Below are 21,886 nucleotides of genomic sequence, written 5' to 3'. Positions count from 1 at the left end.
TCCAGGACCTGAGAGATGAGAGGAAATGTTCCCCAATTTAAAAAAAACACGTTGTTCTCTGTTTTTCTACACTATCTTTTCTAATCTATCCGATATAAAATGTTACCTGTAATATAGCTTTAGGATGATCCTGGTGAAAGCCACAATGAATTGATTCTTTATACATTACTTATACAGGTTTTATTATGTAGGATCTAATTCACTTAATTATTATTTAAATCCAGAGATGGGAAGTAACAAAATACAAATACTTCATTACTTTATTTGAGTATTTATTACTTTTTACTTCTTCCAAACAGACGTGTTACTTAAAATTTAACAAACTTTGTCTTTAAACATTTCTTTTGTATTCGTTCTCACATTTGGGTAGATAATGGAATAACATGTCACAAATGATGGACAAGTCCACTGAGAACCCCAGCAATGACACGGTGTCCACCAAGAGCAACAAATCCATCAAGAGCGATGAGAAGACGTCGACTGATGGTGGCATAAATGTGGGCATGATGGGGAAGTTTAGAAGGAGCCTCCGGCTTCCAACACAACCTCCGTCACCCAGTGAGTACCGTTGAGGTCTTCATAAAATCTGCTTTCAAATGTAAGCACTGGTGGCAAGCTAGCCATCAGTGCTTACATTTGATGTGTCTTCTATGTTCAATGCCTAAAATCTTCATTGACATTATGAGTGTTTCCCAGCCTTTTGAGAGTGAGGGTTGCATATATTTCCCTAGAGGACCAGCATGAAAGCCTGTGTGAAGTCATTCCTCTGAGAAGTGGGTGCTATTGTACACACAGTATGTGCAGGTGGAAGGAGAAGTTGTGTGGGAAAAGTGCAGAAAGAGCAAAAAAAAGAAATCTATCAAGCTGACTGAAGGCAGGCACCATTACATTTAGAAACTGTAGGTGCAGAAATGTGTCCCCCCTGTCCAAGACATTAACGGTGATGTTTGATTATAGGAGACATGCACTGACAAAGCTCCACCATGGCAGCTCACTCTGTTTACTTTTAAGGGAACAGTAAAAGTAAACAGTTGTAATTTGTACATATTTATTTAGTTTTCTTTTGTTCTTTTTAAATGTCCTACAGGAAATTTGTAGTGCAGTAAAAATCAGATGAAGATAGCAATGACAGATTTACTTTGACACAAACATTATGTAGGAGCAGGTAATGGGTAATATTTATCTGTAATAACTGGACATGATTAACGTGAGCTAATTATATAATAGTATATTTCTAAATAAGACTGGGTATTGTCAGTGATTTCTGCAAATGCAAGTTTATGATCATTTGTCTTGGTTATGTACTGTCAAAACCTTTCCAAATTATGAACAGATCCTAAAGTAGTTACTTTGTATTCATCCTGTTGCCATGACATACACAAAGTGAACTAACTTTTTCTCTACAATTAAAAATTCAGTGGGGAAAAAAAGAAAAGCGTTGGACTACACTGTACACCGCTTTAGACCGGTGCATAATAAGCAAGCCAATGAGGCAGAAAATAAAGATTTCTGGTGGGAAATTGGTCTCAAAGTACACTGAGAAAGATCCACTCTTTGTTTTACATCTCGTTGCTGAATCTGTTTACCTGCTCTTTAACTGTTTGGAGTTTTATCTGTTTTGTGGTTGTTGAAATCAATATTTAAAAAACAGTTCCAGGATTTAATGTATTAATATCAGATTATTTAAATTAAAATCAATTTGAATTTGGAAATTTTTTTTTTTTTAAACCAACCCGTATTTCTAATTAACTAGCAGCTCATTCTCTTTCTATTGATGAAACTTTCTTTAAAGATATAATGCATTTTAGGGTTAACTTGAAAAACATGATATTTGTATGCAAACTGAGATGTCATATTTACCTTGCCAATATATATCATCGCCTATGTACCTTTGTGTTGTCAGTACAAACACTGGCAGTGAGAAACAATGCACACAAGACTAAAAATCATAGTTTCTAAGCTTTTATGTCAATTTCTGACAAATAAACACACATTAAGTTAATATTGAAGATCTCAGTGGATGTAAGGTAAATTTTAATGAATAGTTAACATGACCTCGCTCTACAGTTTCAGAATTCATCCCAAACTTTTGAAGCTACTATGTTTTCAGACAGAATTACATGCATACATGCACACAAACACTATCAAAGACATAATCTCCTTGGCCGAGGTAGAAAAATCAAACAAAACACAAAAAGACTGATAAACTTGTTGGAACATGTCCGTTTGCTAAATGAAGGAATGCCTGGGTCATACATAAGCAGACAAGCTTTCCTCTGGTGCTGGTAAACATACAAAAAAACTCACCTCAGACTTTAAATACAAAAAAATGGAAGATGTAAACACATTGCTCTTTATCCCAGAAATTAATTATTCTATAGTCAAATGTGAAACCATCTTTTGGCCCAAAGTTTGTCATGCAATAGGACAATGATCTCATGCACTGCAGCAAATCCACAACAGAAAGGCGACAATCAATGACTTGAATCATCCCAGAAAAAGTCCAGAGCTTGAATCCTGTGGCAGGACCTGTAGAGAGCATCATTGTAAAGAAGACTGGGGCAAAATTCCTCCACAGTGATGGGGGACTGATAATGTCACGCAGGAAAAGCACCAAATCAAAACAACTCCATTTAAGACACATCATAGTCGAACGTAAACACACTACAGCAAAATTTTACCCAGTGTTTAATGTTTCCAATGCTAAGCTTTTCAACCTCTATCAAAGGTTATACATTTCAGGTGTACACATTAGGTAATTAAGGTAATTTACCACAAGTCATTAACTCTAAATCATCATCTGGTCAGAAATGAGGTCAGACTGTTTTTCAAGATTCTGCCGATCAGTTTCACTTTTAGGTGCTGGCGCTGTGCTGCACCAGCCTGTTCTGTATCCAACATGACTTAAACTTTGCATTCTTCAGTTTGTATAATACAAAGCAATGTCAAAGCCATGGACACACAAACACCCACATAAGGCAAGGCAAGTTTATTTATATAGCACAATTCAACAACAAGGTGATTCAAGGTGCTTTACAGAGACATTAAAAAACAAAAACAAATAAAAAGCATGATCTAAAATTTATTAAAAATAATAAATAAATAAAAAAAACAATAGATAAAATCAGAACAGTAGATAAAATCAGTAGTTAAATGTAAGTTTTGAAATTTAAGCTTAAAAATGTGGATCTGGTGCTTTATTCAAATGCAGCTGAGAATAGGTGAGTCTTCAACCTGGATTTAAATAAACTGAGTGTTTCAGCTGATCTGAGGCTTTCTGGGAGTTTGTTCCAGATATATGGAGCATAAAAGCTGAATGCAGCTTCTCCGTGTCTGGTTCTGACTCTGGGAACTGATAAAAGACCGGATCCAGATGACCTGAGGGATCTGGAAGGTTCATACTGGGTCAGGAGGTCACTGATGTATTTTGGTCCTAAACCATTCAGAGCTTTATAGACCAGCATCAGAACTTTAAAGTCTATCCTCTGACGGACAGGCAGCCAGTGTAAAAAGGAAAATAAACTTCAGAGTTGGTTTTGTATCGCTGTGACACGGCAAAGACAAATATATTTTTGAAAGTAGGGACTAAACAGTCAGTTTAACAGAAAATCCAGCTTCTACTAATGTGCTCTTCTTCCCTCTCTGTCAGGTCTGAGTGCTGGTTCTGCATCCATCTCTCCGAAGAGCAACCAGAAAAAATCCAGACCACTAACACGATCAAACACAGGTGAAACTTCTAACTAACTTCTAGCTAAATATGCAGAGATCCATACAGCCATCCATCCATCTTCCCCTGCTTATTCGGGCCAGGTTGTGGGGGCAGCAGCCTTAGCAGAGAAGCCCAGACCTCCCTCTCCCCAGCCACCTCCTCTTGCTTGTCCAGGGGTACACCAAGGCGTTCCCAGGCCAGCCGAGAGATAGAGGGGCCTCCTCCCAATCCGACATGTCCAGAAGATAAATTGAAAGCTTTGCTTTTTACGCTCAGTTTTCTCTTCACCAAAACGGACTGGTACAGCATTTGCATCATTGCAGCCACAGCACCAATCCGTCTGCCGATCTCCCACTCCCCTCACTCAGCACCCTGGCATATACTTTCCCAGGAAGGCTGAGGAGTATGATCCCCCTACAGTTGGAGCACACCCTGCAGGACCCAGCCCCTGCTGGCTCCTTGGAATGCTGTCGAAGCTCTGTCTGAGGTGGGAGTTGAAGATCTTGCAGATGGGGGCCTCTTCCAGGCATTCCCAGCTCTCCCTCACTATCCTTGCCCGCCTCCTAATCCATCTCACAGCCAGGATGGTATCAGTGGACAGCTCAACTGGACACTCACCTGAGTGTCCACAACGTATGGCTGCAGATCTAATGATACAATTACAAAATCAGCCTGTGCCTTGGGTGTCCTGGTGCCACGTGCACTTATGGACATCCTTATGTTCAAACATGGTGTTTGTTGTGGTTTGTGTTTTGTGGTTTGGCACAGAAGTCCAGTAACAGAACACGGCTCTGGTTCAGATCTGGCAGGCTGTTCCTCCCAATCACGCCTTTCCAGGTGTCACTGTCATTGCCCACGTGAGCGTTGAAGTCTCCCAGTAAGAGAACACAGCTGGAGCACCCTCATGCACCCTATTCATGAACTCCAGGAAGGCCTGGTACTTTTAACTGTCATTTGGAACACCCTGGCTCCAGAGCGGAGCCCCGGTAACCCTATGCTGGGAATCCATGCTATTCCCTGGATCTTCTTCTTATATGGGTTTTTGAATTTCTCTTTGTCTGGTGCCTCACCCAAGGCCAATTTGCCATATGAGACTCTACCAGGGAACAAAAGCCCCCCAACGTTATAGCCCCTGTGATCTCTGGAACACACAAACCCCTCCACAAGAGTAGCAATTGATGTAGGGGCACTCAATGGGCACTAATCTGCTGCTGGAAAAGTCACCACTCCTGCTTCAAGAGCTGCTCAAGGCTCAGGAATGAGCTCTTTGTTATTAAATGCCTGTATTAATTTATATGTGACACTTTGGACTTGCATTTGTTGGCATTTGTTGCCATCCAGGTACAACAAATGCAGGTCCACAGGTGATGTTGAGTGACAAGACCTAGTTCCTTTTACTCATTCCAAAAATGTTGTGGTCAGGCCTCTGTACATGCTAGCCAGGTTGTTTTGTCAAGAGCTGCTTCGGGCTCCGGAATAAACCTTTTAAATCAAATAACAGAGTCAGTAGACCTGATTGAGTGAGGTTTAATAATTAAAGTGAGGGACAATTAGAAGATCCTGGTTAGAGGATCGGAAAGGTTGGCTGCAGTGATCAGGTTTCAGAAGCTCTGCTGTATAAGCAGTGTCCTGTCCATGCAGAGGATTATGCTAGTAACAGAATTTCGCAATATTCCTGAGGTCAAGGAAACAAGTTTGGGTGAGCTTTGAGATATGAGTTTCAAAATTCAGGTGTTGGTCAAAAATGATACCAAGGTTTTTAGTTTTAGAAGTCATTTGTGAAGGGGCCGATGTACTGACTTATCTCCTTAGAGAAACTGCCTGGGCCAAGTACTAAAACCTCAGGTTTACTGAAATTGCGATGAAGTAAATTTGACTACATCCAATTAGTAATGGCAGAGAAGCAGTCACTGCGGCAGGAAAGGCTGTTAAGGTTGTTGGGCTTGACATAAAAGTAAACTGTGTCATCTGCATAGCAATGGTATGAAAATCTATTAAAAAGATTACATCGATCGCTCAGGGGTGACATATATAACTGTCACGATCTGGTACAGGGATTCAAACGCAGAGCGGTAAGGTATCTCCAAGGTGTAGTTTATTTACAGTGCCAGTGCAATATATGTACAGTGAAGGGATCCAAAACTCCGGGGGAATCACAGGGTAACTCGCCCACGTCTTCTTCGCTCACACTCACACACGTTCCCGCAGCAGGGAGGTCGCAGGTCCCGGGGGGGGAGATCTGAGGCAGACGAGAAGGCAGGTCACCAACTAATCACAAATCACGAATATGAAGCACAAGAGCTGTGAGAACACTAACGTTAGGGGTACAATCATCCAGCGACGAGAGGATCTGTGTTCCAGCCTCAAATAGTGCTCCCGGTGATGATGGGTGAGTGTTGTCAGGTGTGTGTGTGGGCCAAGGGCAGGAGCCCACAGTGAGCTCCGCCCAGGCAGAGAGGGAGAGAACAGAAACAGCAATTGTAGCCTTGTGGGGCCGACCGGGCAGGCACGGAGACCATGACAATAAAGGAAACTGGTGCAGGGACTGAGACTTGGGGTGCAGATGAGGACATACGCTGATTCATACAAATTCTGAAGTATCTGTTGGACAAGTATGAAGAAAACCATTTGAGAGCAGTACCAGTAATGCCAACTCAGTTGTGTAGTCTGTTAATAAGAGAAGTATTAATACTATTAAAGGCTGCAGATAAGTCAACCAGGAGTAAAATCAAATGTTGAGCAAGTAAAGCTGCCGTCTGTGAAGGTTCTCAGTTATCCAGGTCATTGTAGTCTAAGGAGCTTGGAAAGAAAAGTGTCTGGACTTCTTTAAGTTGAAGACGTTTCACTTCTCATCCGAGAAGCTTCTTCAGTTCTGGGGTCAAATGGTGGAGAGTCCCAGATTTAAGCCCTGTGGGAGTGTCCTCCCAAGAGGGACAATGGACCCCCTAATGATCCTCTAACTAATCACACGAGCCAAGGTGTGAAAACGGATGTAGTTCAAAGTCAGCCAAGGAAATCACTCTATCATGTGATTTCCTGAGGTCGATGACAGAGATGACACAGGATGTGAGTGGGCGTTAAGGTGTCTGGAAATGGATCTCAGGGGGAAAGTGTACATGTAAAGGAAGCTTTTAAAACATGCGGTTCACAGGTCAGCAAAGATGCACAGAAAAGAAGATCAGACACCAACTAGGGAGGCTCTGAAAGACAAACGAAACAACATTGTTGTAGCCGGTGTATCGGAACTCCAGAGAGTCTTCTCCAAGCACGACATCCCAGTGTACTTCAGGCCCAGCAACACACTCAGACAAAAACTGGTTCATCCCAAAGACAAAACTCCTAAACACAAGCTTAACAATGTAGTGTATTCTGTAGAGTGTAGCGAGGAATACCCAGACCGCTACACTGGAGAGACCAAACAGCCACTTCATAAACGCATGGCACAACATAGAAGAGCCACCTCAACGGGACAAGACTCGGCTGTCCATCTGCATCTAAAGGACAAAGGTCACTCTTTTGAGGATGCCAATGTTCACATTTTGAACAGAGAAGACTGATGGTTTGAAAGAAGAGTGAAAGAAGCCATCTATGTTCACTGTGGCTTCTGTTCTGGACATGATTTCCTTGGCTGACTGTGAACTACACTGCCTCATGGCTTACGACACCAACTGTCTGCCATCTATAATCCAGTTCTGAGATCCCTTCCCAGATGCCTTAACGCCCACTCACATCCTGGGCCATCTGACCTCAGGAAATCCAGAGCGTTCTCACTCCCGAGGCGTAACATGTCGACGTTTTGTCACGTCCTGCGGCGTTCCTGAGGAACGCGAAAGGAGACCTTCGGCGTTCTTATGGTACGCGGCGGGTTATTGCTGGAATCCAGTGCAATGACGCTCCCGCGGTAATAGACGTTCCAGCCCTGTATTTCAGCCCTAAACCTAACCTTATCCCTAGCCCTGACCATAACCTTATTCCTGACCTTAACCAGGACTTTAATGATGTTAAATAGTGTGTTTCTAAGCGATTTGAAGAAAAAGAGCGAACATGTGTAGGTTCAGTCCAGACGGTTCTCATATTTCCTCTTTTTCCGAGGTCGTCATTTAGGAACGTGGTGGGTAGCCGAAAACGTAATATGGTGACGATTTGTCACCTAGCGTAAAATGTTACGCTTTGGGAGTGAGAACGGGTTGGGAAATCACATGATAGGGTGGGGCCAGGTTTCACAATGAGCTCACCCGAAACCTTGGCTGACCCACACCCGTCTTCACACCTTGGCTCATGTGATTAGTTAGAGGCTCATTGAGGGGCGGGGGGGACCACCACACTCCCACAGGGCTTAAATCTGGGACTCTTCACCATTTGACCCCAGAACTGGAGAAGCTTCTCCAATGAGCAGTGTTGGGACTAATGCGTTATTAAGTAACGCGTTACAGTAACTACGTTATTATTGTGGTAACGAGCACGGTAACTAGTTATTATGCCAAAATCAGGAACGCGTTAGTCGTTACTGGGATTTAGATAGGGTCGTTACTCGTTACTTCGTGTGGTGGCTATCGCGGAGCTTCCACAGATTCAGTAACATTAGCAAGTGGTGGAGGCCAGCAGGTGGATGAAGGAAAAGGGACGCAGAAGGAAAAGAGACCCGAGGCGGCCGCCGGTCCAAGTGTGAACTGAACTTCAGGTAAGAAGTTATGACCTGCAGTCTCTCTGGGTCAGATATAAACCGAGTTTAGGTGGAGTTTATTTTCGTTATTCTGACTTTTTCGTACTGCGTGCTAGCTAGCATGACGGGGTTTCTATACAGCTGGGTGGTGCTATGAAGTTAATGATGTTGAACTTTATTTTGTTCATAAGTTATTAGAGTTGCCAACCGTCCTGTCTGGTATTCAGAGGAAATATTACGCATTTCTTATTGAGGTGAAAAGGAACAGTTTGTCCCGTAATTCAGCTACAATGAAAAAGACACAAAGCTGGAGTTATTCTGTGTCTTTGCTGCACAGCTGCCTCTTCTCCTCTCATTCTCCCCCCTCCCTCTCCCGTTTCTACTTCAATCATGAAACTGATCAATGATCAGCTGATCGGCTCTCTTGTTTGTTTATCGTCCACTTTGCGCCAGAAAGAGGAAACCAGCGGATGTCGCGCTAAACAACAGCAGCACGTTTAAGCTTGATCAGCTGTTGTTAGAATTTATTTAATATTAATTTCTAGTATCAGCTGATGTTTGCTGGAGCCACAGCTGCAAAAAAGCTGCTGGTCATGATGTCAGTTTGGTTATCTGGTGAGAGGGAAACATGAAGATGAAACCAGGAGATGTCCTTACTGGATCATCAGAGCTGTGATGGAGAAACAGGTTTACCTTTTAGGTGACATGAATGAGTTGAAGTTATGAACTGTTTCTGAGAGACAAATAACACCAGGATCCTTTTTTATGTAGCTGACAGCTGGTAACTGTGCAGGGGCGGGTCTAGCAAAGTGTTGCCAGGGGGCAGGTAGGACATTAACAGGGAGAGGGGGGCACAAAGAAATACTTTTCTTTCTTATTCTCATTTAAAATGTCTCGCTTTTAAAAAATAATTATCTGAATCTTACAACAAACGATTGATAGATTGATGCATATATACCATCAGAACAGTGTACATCACTGTCACAACAGTGTTTGTTTTCATTCAAAGGCTTTATGATTTTTCCTATAATGGTGGGCTGGTCTCTAGTCAAAATGCCCGGGCTGATTTTTTTTTTTGTCCCAGTCCAGCTCTGTGTGCAGCTCATCTGCAGTCTGGTGTTGCCTACATCTTCCTATTCAGAAGGCAGAATGTCTGAGTTCTGAGTACAATCAAAGCACCACGACTGCAGTTTTTGTGTTGGATGTAAAAAGCGCACATGACGCTGTGACGTAGGCTAGAATCATGGCGACGGTCAACGACGGTCCAGGCGTGGGATTTCTCTCGTGGAAATATGCACGTTATTTTTTTCCTTTGGTAGGTGGCACAGTGCACTTGTGGCAAGTAAGCAAGCTAGAAGACTGGCAAAGTTATAGAAGCAACACATTAACAAGAGAATTCTGAGTAAAACCAAAGTTACGTTCCCTAGTAACTAGTTACTTTGAAAGTAACGAGTAACTTGAAGTAACTGAGTTACTTTTGAGAGAAGTAACTAGTAATGTAACTAAGTTACTATTTTAAAGTAACTTACCCAACACTGCCAATGAGAGGTGAAACGTCTTCAAGCAACTTAAAGAAGTCCAGATGCTTGTCTTTCCAAGCTCCTTAGACTAAGTAAAGCTGCTATTTGTATTTAGTAGTGTAACATTAACATTTATTAGTGATTATATTCATCACAGTTTCCTGAATCCTGATTTGATGCCTTCAAATAATATTTTTAACCTGGTCAATAATCTATGTGTTAAAAAAATATTTAATGTATGTAAAGTGGTACATTTTTGCAAATCTAGAATATTTCCAGGATGTAATTGCTAACTTAACCATGCACTGTAAAAATGAAACCACGTAAATGCCAATATTCATTTATATGTGACACTTTGGACTTACAGTTTTTTGATGGCTGGACAACCAGTATATTAACAACTAAATGTACCTCATTAATGCATGGATTGTTACCCCTGACCTTACTATAAAAACTCCAAATGACTGTTAAAAAGCCCTTTTATCAGATTTCATATTTACAATCATGCAGTCATGAAAGAACAAACCAAAGTGGCTAAAATCTGCACAGGATTTTTTCTCGGTAAAATGTTTAATAAAATGTTCTCTGCGGTGGTCATTATAGTGGACAAAAAAACAACAATAATTTTTTGGGCACTGAGTTCATAACAAAAAGCACTGCTGATGTTTGTCTGTGGAAAGGGGAGAAAACCTGCAGTCTGTTATTCAAACTACATTAAAATGTTTGCTTTTCTTTTTTAGAACCCCGTATGTTTGATAAAAGATTAAAGAGAATGAGCGAATCTTTTCTATGGAGATGGAAAAGGGAAGTGGATACACTCCCTTCTAAAGACTCGAAGGAGGAAAAAGGTGGGAAGTACAAATATTTTTTATTTTTTATTTGTTGAACTCCATTTTAATATAGTTGAAAGTTTCATTATAATTATTTTTCTTATTTTCTTATTATTAATTATTATGTGCATATTGTACATGTGCAGCATTCATTTCACTCATTAGTAAGATTTGTTTAAATGTTAAGTAATAAATATCAAACATTTTTTGATCTGTTTATTTTGTTTCCCAACAAAACTTATTCAGGAACATTGGACATGTATTCAAATTGTTATAAAGGTCAGAGGTCCAAAGTTGCAGTAGGAAACATGTTATAATTAAAAGTGTTTTCCACAGTAAAATTGTGGAACAAAAACAAAAAAATAATGGCTATAAACGCTTCTTCTGACCTGTTTCATCTTTAGGGGTGAAAACTTGAGAAAGTATCAAAGCAGTTTAACAGAGCCTGGGCGATTCATCTATTAAATAGTGCTGATAATTAAAAACAATTTTTCTTTGTTTTTGTCCACCAGTGAAACCTACATTTTAGGAATACCTTGAAATGCAAGCCTTTTGTGAAGCCACTCAGCAACTGATAGACAGGGAGAAGCATCTGTTTTGGGAGACAGCTGAGGCTAACAAGGAAGCAGTAGAAAAGCTTGCGGCAGAGCTCGCTCCTGTTTCCCTTATTACTCCTCTGAATATCTAAGCCCTGTGTTTTTCTTTGCCCTTTGTCACATCGTACCTCCTCATGTGTGTAAATCTCCATGTGTTTCTAGTTTCAGTGTAGCTCCTCATTTGTAGTTTCTTGGTGTAAGTTTTCTTTTCCCAGTGTTTTTGTTACTATTTTCCATTTTTCTAAATTTTGGTGTTTCTTGTGAGTTTACGCTTTTAACAATTTCCCCAGCAATAAAACTGCCACCTTTAGTTCATCCTTCATGTTTGAGTTCTGCACTTGGGTCCACCTCCTTCATGCCTGCCACAGCTACACATGACAATAATGGGCAAAAAGACAACATTTTTTTTGACACTGAGTTCACAACAAAAAGCACTGCTGATGCTTGTCTGTGGAAAGTGAAGAAAACAAAAGACCAGAACTCATGTCTGCAGTCTGTTATTCAAACTTCATTAAACTGTGTGCTTTTTTCTTTCAGATCCCAATAATACTGTTAAGAGAGAGTTTTCTTTTAGACGGAAAGGACACGAGGATAGGCGCTCCTCAATGGAAGGTGGGAAGTACAAATATTTTTTTATTTGTTGAATCCCATGTTAATATCCATGGCATAAGTTTAATTACAATTATTTTCATGATATTTAATTATGTGTATATAGTACATGTGCAGCATTCATTTCACTGTTTAGGAAGATTTGTTTAGATGTTTAGTGTTAAATACCAAGAGAACCCCAGAGAGCCTGGGTGATTGAACTATAAAATAGTACTAATCTAAAAGAAATTCAAAGATTTGTCTTTGTTATTGTCCACCAGTGAAACCTACGTTTGAGGAATACCTTGAAATGCAAGCCTTTTGTGAGGCCACTCAGCAACTGATAGACAGGGAGAAACATCTGTTTTGGGAGACAGCTGAGGCTGAGGCCAACAAGGAAGCAGTAGAAAAGCTTGCTGCAGACCATAAAGCCCTTGAAGAGCATGTATGGCAGATTCTGCAGAAGAGTCTTTCTCTCAGCACTGAGGAAGAGGTGTCTGCTTTGACATCTGCGGTGAAAGCCATCAACCTTGAGGAAGAGCAGGACCAGCTGTGGAAACAAAGATGCCAGACTCCACCAGCCTGGAGGCCCAAGAAGTGGAAGAAACACCATGATGAAGTGCTTCAAAAATTAGTAAATGGGCGTATGGATAATCCATCAAGCCCCATTGGTGATCCCGTGAACCAGTCATCTATAGAGGCAGAGATCCACTCCATGGGCAGGCAGCTGAAGGAGGACCTGCAGCGGGTGGTGGAGGTTGTGAAGAACTGCTACCCACCAGAGATGGACATCTGTAACTTTTATGCAAGACAGTACCATCAAACTTTCAGCGCAAGGCTCAAAAAGATTGCAGACTTTGTTCTGGATGACAAGGACTGCAGCTTCCTCCTGCGATGGGTGAAGGAGTTTTATACAGAGTAAGCCACCAGTTCAATTATTGTTTGAAGCAGCATCTTTCTGTGACTAAACATGAGGATGTCTGTCAGTGTGAGGTCCTTCATTGTTTTTAGAAGAATAAATACCTGAGCAATTACAGATAGTGAATAATAATACAAATGTAACGGCTAATTTCTTGTTTTCTTAATGTGCTAAATAAAATGCCATTTTTATAGACTAAACACAACTTGGGGTGTTTATAGAAACTCATGTGTTATCTGCTCTGTGTACCAGAATCCTTGAAAAACCTGAGCTGGCCAGTAATATCAATACTGAAGCGCTGGGAAACCTGCTTCCTGACGAGTTACTGAAAGCTCTGGAGGAGCAGTACCTCAGCAAACAACAGGTAACACAGTGTATCTGAGGCGTGTATCCAGTTAATCAGTATGGTCATTGCAGGGCTTAAAGTGAGATGTGTAAATGCAGCATCAAAGAGTTGTTGATTTAATTTTTTTGAACATAATATTGTAGATGTAATTATTACTGTCAGTAATTAAATCTTTACACATGAAAGCGGTTTAAAACTGGCAGCTGTGTGTTGTTGTGTGTTTAGAGCGACCTGATGATTTATATCGGCCGAGTATTGGATGAAGCAAAGAAAGAGTGGGATCAAGGAAAGGAGCCGACAAGAGATGATGGTTGCAACGCCAGTCCTGTGGCCTATGATGTCATCCAGGTACAGTTGCCATAGAGTTGCTACAACTTGATATAAAAGAGGCTTGAATTGATGCTTTTATAAAAAGGTGTTAATATAAAGTGAAAGGCGTCACTTGTGTTGGTCAACTTCAAGGATTCTTATAGTGAGTCATGCGTTTGTTGACTTGTAATTGTTGACTGTAGTGACTCACCTGACACACTGCATCATGTTGAGGAGTGTTTATTGCAAATCATTTGCTTGTTGACAGGTACGGCACCCACTCCACCTGTTTTCCTGCTGGTCTCCAGCTCACACACTTCTCATCTTAGGTCTCTGGCTTCATTATTTACAAAGAGAGAAACCTCATTAGTTAAATCCCTGACACCTCAAGAGGGGTCCCTCCATCACCCTTGAGCTCACTGCTCCACTCCTCCCCTGCAGTTGAGCCAGGGACCTCACCACCGCCACATTGACCATTGTGAGAGGCTTTGAATACATTGCTATATCAGAACTGTGCAATAAAATTGTTGTGGTGAAGTAATGACATAGCATTGTTTTGATTATAGGAGAACAAAATGTGCAAAATGACATTTACTCTGTTATCCACTTTAGAACTTTCCAAAGAAGTGCAGACAAATATTTTCCAGCCTGCTGCACATATTAACCAAACTGAAAAAGACTTTGAGAAACTTTGAGAAAAAGATTTACAAACAAGGAAGACAATTATTTTTGTTTGGGTCATTTATAGAAACGTATTTACTGTCGGATCAGAGTCACAGTTTCAAACCCTCCCATGGTTCCGTAGTTTAATCACTTGGGTTTGTCACTAACATTGTAAAGCACTGGGTTTGGTTCCTGGTGTTTAACTGGATCTGAAAATGATGGAAGTGCATTGCTGTGTAAAGTGCTTTGAGAACTTAAAACTGCCACTGATTTGTCAATCCATTTGTCTTCAGTTGATCAACGGCATCGTGACATCAGCACATATAACTGTAAGAGACCGACACAAGGCCCAGGAAATAACATCCAACCTGACAGACTTCATGCAGAGGTAACAAGGCTTCACAAGGCTGTCTTTTAAATATTGTAATTTGAAAATACATTTTAGTTTAATGTTTGGTAATAACAAGATAATAAAAGTGAAAGCTGTTCTTAATCTTCTGCAGGTATAAAGAGTTTCATGAAGACATCATAAGGCAGAACAAACCGCACAGCAAAGCTTTCATAAAGGCAAACCTCAGCTGTGTCGAACAGTTCAGGTTTGTTTCTGATCCAGTTAGATGGAAATTCAGATTTTAACTTCATCATAAAAGGAGAATACTTCACTGTGAGCTAATGTGTCCTGTGTGGTCTGTCTAAAGGGACTTCTTTGAGAAGCACGATCTGTTCCCAGAGGATGTGCGGGAAAACTGTTTGCAGGTCCTGACTGAGATGAAACAGTCTGCCCACACTTATTTATTAACTCCTGTGCGCAAGATCCTCAAAGTAAGTTCTTTACAACTGCAGATATCAATAATCCTCAGGATTAAATCCTAACATGTTTTAATCAAAGATTTTAAAACAATGTGTTATTTGTTCCTCACACAGCCACACTACCAGAAGGTGGGAACCAGTGACTGGCTGAAGAAGAACACGTTTGAGAAGCTGCTGAACAGCACTGAAGACGAGCTTCAAGAACTTCAGGGTTCCAGTCAGTCCTCTTACCAGGTAAAAGGAGGAAACTTTGTTTTGGATTGAATGGCCATTATTGCCTTCATTGCTAATGTTTAAGTAAAAGGATTATGATGTGCTCTGACTACTTATATACTTGGGCTAAATTCAGGAGCTGATTGGTCAGCTTCACCAGGAAGTGACAGTGGAATATGTCCAGAGGCTCCTGAAAGGAGAGGTCAAACTGAAGGACAGCAATCAGCAGCAGAAGGCTTACGAGACTGTGCAAGAAAATGCAGAGAAACTGCACGAGCTGTTTGCCAGAATGGTGAGACTCACCTTCACTGCACACTTTAGCTGAGACATGAATAAAACCCAAAAGTGATCAGATTTCTGCTGAGCTCTGGAAAACATAAGAATAAGAATCAGCTGCATTTCACATTCATTTGGTTTGGAAGTTTTGACTAAAAGTTCTATAAAGTTAAAAAAGGAAGTCAGAGGAGTTGGCTAAAATGTCAGCCTCCAAGGATATAGAAGAAATGGAATGGAAAACCTGACTCATTCCTTAACCCTCTCGAGGCAGGCGTTGCTGATTTGCAACAGTTAAAAACTAACAACCTGATTAACCCCACATACATATTTTATGAGTTTTTTTTACTCAGAAGTACCACTGCAGGACTTGGTTGTGCATTAGCAACAAAAAGTTTAATTTGAGCCTGAGAGGGTTAAGAACAAAGGTATTGACTCATAGAAAATGACGGACCAACAGTCAATATATAAGTTAGATGATGAGTGCCCTTGTCATAAAGATTTTTAAATTACAGATTTTTATCTGTAGCTAATAAATTAATATTTTATACAAACATTTTACATGGACTAAAACATGGTAGAAATGAAGGGAAAAAAACCATTTAAGGACAACTGGACTGTAGTTACAAATGTTTCAAAGATCTGACCATTGGTTGATGACTACATGGTGCATAAATAAAGACATTATTCATGAAACTGAAAGAACGTATCAAATACATCATCGATCTTGGGAAACCCCAGTGTAATAACTCCAGTTATGTTGATTACAGTTTGGGGAAACTTGCAGACTAAACTGACGTCACTGATTTGTCTTCACAGGGATCCAAACAAGACTGGTTAAAGGAAATCCTGACCAAGATTGCAGAAGTGCTAAAACTCCAAGATATTCCTGCCATACAGATGCAAATCGTTTCACTGGGATCTGCTTATCCCGACCTCAGGTAACTTTTGAATTGACTCAGACATTATTTACTTTATACAAAAACAACTGCACTTTTTATCGATAGGTGAGGAGGAACAGCAAGTAGACTGAGCCAAACATCTCAGTTGGTTTCAGATGTTTCTTCTTAGCATTCATTGAAATTAAAATATGCTGGCGTGAGAGAGCATTGTGTGCAGATGAAGTCAATGCTGTTAATTAGAGTGAAAAGAAAGATTTTCTTCCAAATGTGGCACCGGAAACCCAACTGTATAGACCTCTTATTTCTAACCTTAAAGGAAAAGGAAAAAGGGAATCAGGGGACATAAACACTGCTGTTGATAGCACTCACATATAGACTGTCTGTGTGTCTGAAAGCATCAGCACCACAGAAGTGTATGATTTCATGGGGAGTTATTTGATAAAACTAGTGGAAACCTGGAATTCATGTACATCTAGGCACATATCAGTGTCACCAATACGAGTTCCAATTACTGTTGTATTTAAAACAGAAACTGACACATTTTCCACCTTCACTTTTTTCAGAAGTTTAAATAGGTGTGGTGATGTGTTACTGACAGCTATTAGGAAGAATGTGTGTCAGAGGCAGGAAACTGGTTACACACAGAAAAAGACGTGTTTGGAACACCTCACCCAGGAGATGCCCAGAACCGCCTCAACTGGCTCCTTTCAATATGGAGGAGCAGCGGCCGAACCTCTCACCCTATCTGTAAGGGAGAGGCCAGCCACCCTTCGGAGGAAGTTCATGTCCTCCACTTGTATCCGTGGTCTCGTTCTTTCAGTCACTACCCACAACTCGGGACCATAGGTGAAGGTGGGGTTGTAGATCAACCGTTAAATTGAGAGCTTCCCTTTTACACTCAGCTCTCTGCACCGCGACAGACCAGTGCAGTGTCTGCATCAATGCAGCCGCAGAACTAATCCATCTGTTGATCTCCCACTCCCTTCTCCATTCCCAGTATCTCAAGACCTCGAGATACTTAAACTCTTCTACTTGGGGCAGGAACTTGTACCGGACGTGGAGTGGACACTCCCCCCTTTTCCGGCTGACCTCAGATTTGGAAGTGCTGATTCTCATTCCCACTGCTTTGCACTCGGCTGCGAACTGTTCCAGTGAGAGGGCATTACCTGATAAAGCCAACAGAACCACATCATCTGCGAAAAGCAGAGATGAGATTTTGAGACAACCCAGGTGAAATCCTTCCGCCACTTGGCTATGCTTAGAAATTCTGTCCATAAAAATTATGAACAGAATCATTGACAAAGGGCAGCCCTGGCAGAGCCCATCACCCACCGACAACTAGTCCGATTTATTGCCGGCATTGCGGACCAAGCTCTTGCCACGGTTGTATAAGGATCGAATGGCCCGTAGCAATGGGCCAAACACCCTATACTCCTGGAGTACCTCCCACAGGACACTCTGAGGGACACGGTCGAATGCTTTCTCCAAGTCCACAAAATACATGTAGACTGGTTGTGCAAACTCCCATTCACCCTTAAGTATCATTAAGAGGATAAAGAGCTGGTCCTGTATTCCACGATCAGGACGGAAACCGCATTGTTCCTCCTGTATCTGATGTTTGACGAATGGACGGACTCTCCTTTCCAGCACCCTACCATCCAGGGAGGCTGAGGAGTGTGATCCCCCTGTAGTTGGAACACACCCTCCGGTCCCCTTTCTTAAAGATGGGAACCACCATCCCAGTATGCCAATCCAAAGGTACCACCATTCCTCCCAATCACGCCCCTCCAGGTCTCATTTTCATTGCCCACATGAGCATTGAAGTCTCCCAGTAGGACAACAGAGTCCCCAGGCAAGCATCATAAACATAATCATGAAATACATGATACACTTTTTTTAACCCTTTCTTCTTTGTGTCCCCAACAGTGAAAAACATGTCTCGGCTCTGCTCAAACTCAAAGCAAACCTCTCCAAAGCCGACAAGAAAACTATCAAAACCACAGTGCTGGACATACTGAAAGAAAGCCATACTAATGCTGAAACCCAGACGTTTTTCTCCAAAGTTGAAGTGATGAGCCGTTCATATCCTTTATGTATCTGATCATGCTGTGGATAAGATGAGTTGAATTCTAGTGCTTTCAGTCTGTCTGTAAAGATGTACAAAGTGGCTGTCATGGACAAGCCTGATTGTAATGTTACATGTACTATGCTAATAACAAACATCCCACTGTGTGTGTCCTCATGTGACCAGATTGCAGAAGACAGTCTTTCCTCTCTGCATTTTTGCATTTTGTGTTGTATTGTGACTCTCTCTTAAAACATCGTCACCATGTGGTCTGCTTCACTTGGAGGTAAACATAGTTTCATACAGAGATAAATGGGGCAGAGGAAATATGAATGTTAGTTCCGAATGCTTTTGATTGACTAATATATGCACCGTGGTGACAACAAAAAAGGCTGGCATGCACGTTTCACAAATGTGACGGTAATTTTGCATTTGATTTCTGCGCAGGGTAAAAATATTTAGTTTTTCTCCAAAGTTGAAGTGATGAGCTGTTCATTTGCTTTTCAGAATATCACTGACTGAGAGTTGGGTAGCAGAGTGTATTATCTATGAAGCGCCTTGAGGCGACTTTTGTTGTGATTTGGCGCTATATAAATACAATTGAATTGAATTGAATTATATTGTGTGATAGATTAGATGGCGTGAATTCTAGTGTTTTCAGTCTGTCTGTAAAGATGTTCAAGTGAATGCCATGGACAATTCTCCATGTCATTTTTCTTGTTGTCTGTTAGTGTTTGACACAGCAAGTATCAGCCTAAGTTTTTTTTTTTTCATTTAGTCATTTTTCATTTTTGGATGACCATCACTTATGTGGAAACACTTCCTCCTTGGACCTCAGACACTTATTCCATTTTCTACAGTCAAACTTTCTCCTAAATTCTTGTCTTAGAGCTGCAGGCTTCTCTCTTAAAACATCGTCACCATGTGCTCTGCTTCACTTGGAGGTAAACATAGTTTTGTACATAGAGAAATGGGGGTGAGGAAATGTGCATGTTGGTTCCAAATGCTTTTGATTTACTAGCATATGCACATTGGTGACATCAGAATAGTCTGGCACGCAACGTTTCACAAATCTAACAGTAATTTTTCGTGTGGACTTGTTTATGTATTAGTACATGAGGCCCATTGTCTCCACCATGTTTCACAGATAATGTGGTAGTGAAATGGATCACAAGCTGTTTCTCTTCTTCTCTTGACTTTCTCTTCCCATGTTTCTTAAGTTACAAGTTAATCTTGGTTTCAACTTTTCAAAGATGGCTTTTCAAAACCTGTGCGAGGTCTTTTAGATGTTTTCTGGCAAATCTAATCTGACCTTCTTGTTCTTCAGTTTAACCTCATGTTTGCACCTTGTTTTAAACCCTGTATATTTACAGGGTATATTTACTGTTATCATCCACTTTAGTGTTCTTCTTTGGTCTTTTGGACCTTTCAGTGTTGCTGAGCTGGTTGGAGCATTCATTCTTCTTATGAATAAATCAGATTGTTGATTCGGCCGTTTCTAGTCAAGTTTTTCCTGTCTCAGATGGGTTTATTTTGATTTTTGGGTCTAATCACACCCTCTTTCACTGGCATTAACATCTCTTTAGACCTCATGACTACATTCCAGTGAAATAATATAAACTCCAGATCTTTTGTCTGCTTAAACTGTCATGGAAAAATCATGGAACTGACCTCACCTAATCATGAAAATACTTTATAATCAACTGTATAGTACAGGTAGCCTGCATTTAAACAAACAGTGTAAATTTGATTGAACTTAACCATCTTCATATGTAATTTATTTTCAATCAAATCATTTTGTAATTTTACAAAGAGTCAAACAGAGCATAAGCATGGTGTTACACTTTAATTTGCATTTAAGCATGAAAGAAGACATTTACAGTCTTATGCAACATTTAGCGATATTTGCAAGTTCTTTCTTTGGATAAAAAATACAAATTAATTGACTAAACACAAACTGAGTTAGCTTAAATTTAAAACATTCGTTCATCATAATACAACAACAAGTACTGTTGTTTTTATGCCATGGTGGACTCAGACACATGTACTTTACAGCGACATTTATGACCCTGGATAATAATAAATCTACTGGAAGTGCAGGGCCAGCTCAGTGTTTCCTATTTTCCTATTACTGTGTTAGATACTGCTGAAATCACAGAAACCATGTGTTGTAACAAAATGGATAAATAATACTCTGAAGCGCTGGAACATTGTTTCACATGTAACCTTTGGGTAAATAGTGAAGTTTTCATTTTGATATTATCCAGTAGTTTTGTAAGAATAGAACAGAATAGAATAGAATAAAATACTACAACATAAGGTAATGCTTTTTTAAAAAAATAATAAATACACAACCACTGAAAGAAGTCAGAATTTCTGCAACTTATGTTTCTTGGTTTGTGCAAGTTAGTACTGAATAATTCTTTATTCTTGTATATGTACCAGACGATAAATGGTAATATTGTGTTGACAGTAAAGTAACAAAACACACTGTTTAAAAATATTTCCTTTGTGCTGTGATGTTTTACACACTATTGTTTGACATCAGAAAAAGAAAAATGACATATTTCACATATTTCAGTGACATGTCAATCTCAAGGAAACCAGACATATAGCCGTCAAAGTCAATTAATTTCTCAGGTAAAAATATTTTAATGTGTATTATTGTTATTATTTATTTATTTTGTATTTAGTATAAGTGGCTTAAGCTGTTTTGTTTTTTGTTTTTTTCAGTTTTTGTGATTGTAGCTAAGAAGATTTAAACATTGCTTTACTGAAATACATATATGGTAATACCAATAAAAGGCCACTATATCCACTAAGCAATTGATTCAATGTTTTTTCAACCCTACTCCACTCACACTTAGTCACTTATTTTGATTTCAAATGTCTTCTTTTCCTGAAGCGAATATCTGTAATGATGTGCATAAAAACAGCAGTTTGGGCTGAAACAAATACAGCACACAGCCCCCTCTAGTGGACATAAATGTCCTGATATCATGTCGGATTTGGTTTTATTACAACTTGTTTACATTTACCTGCCTCCCCAGTATATAAGTGGTAACCAGCCTGAGTCAGATATTTTCTCTAACTTCTCCTAATGTTAAATATTGTACAGGCACTTTTCCTTCTTTACATCTTTAAGAAGGTAATACAGAGGGAAAAAGTACAACTCATCTGTTGCAGGAGTTTTTCTATCTGTTATGATACCTCTTGTTGTATATCATTCTTAAGCAGCCAATGCAACACAGCCATAGGTGAGCTCAGACCCTTTTTAGTGGTCCCATTAAAAAAAAACATCCTTAAATTTAATCACAGCACCCCTAAAAGTAACTATAGTAATAGTTGGCTGGCATATCGCCAGTTGCCAGAAAAAGAGCTACTTTATTGATTCAGTTTGTTAAAGATTTCTATTCCTATTCTGTTTAAATTGGGTTTCAGTGTTTATTAACAGCACAGCTCCAGTTCCAGGTGACAGTA

General features: G+C 40.3%; 1 protein-coding gene across 1 annotated transcript; it reads left to right on the top strand.

Moving 5' to 3' along the window:
• The first annotated feature begins 383 nt into the window (after positions 1–383).
• On the top strand, positions 384–21,219 carry LOC146685561 (tumor necrosis factor alpha-induced protein 2-like). The gene is made up of 14 exons (XM_085442420.1): positions 384–558; positions 3,650–3,727; positions 10,633–10,740; positions 11,856–11,930; positions 12,188–12,824; positions 13,078–13,189; positions 13,397–13,519; positions 14,437–14,531; positions 14,647–14,739; positions 14,842–14,965; positions 15,068–15,187; positions 15,303–15,458; positions 16,259–16,380; positions 18,268–21,219. Exons 1-14 carry the CDS (start codon positions 384–386, stop codon positions 18,440–18,442), a joined length of 2,193 nt encoding a protein of 730 aa, XP_085298546.1. The 3' UTR covers positions 18,443–21,219.
• Positions 21,220–21,886: the final 667 nt, after the last annotated feature.

The sequence above is a fragment of the Copadichromis virginalis genome, linkage group LG19, assembly GCF_057382275.1.
Source record: "Copadichromis virginalis isolate Kocher_CV1m ecotype Utaka linkage group LG19, C_Virginalis_male_GT1.1, whole genome shotgun sequence".
In the NCBI taxonomy this organism is placed as follows: domain Eukaryota; kingdom Metazoa; phylum Chordata; class Actinopteri; order Cichliformes; family Cichlidae; genus Copadichromis; species Copadichromis virginalis.
This window is presented reverse-complemented; position numbering and strand designations above follow the sequence as displayed.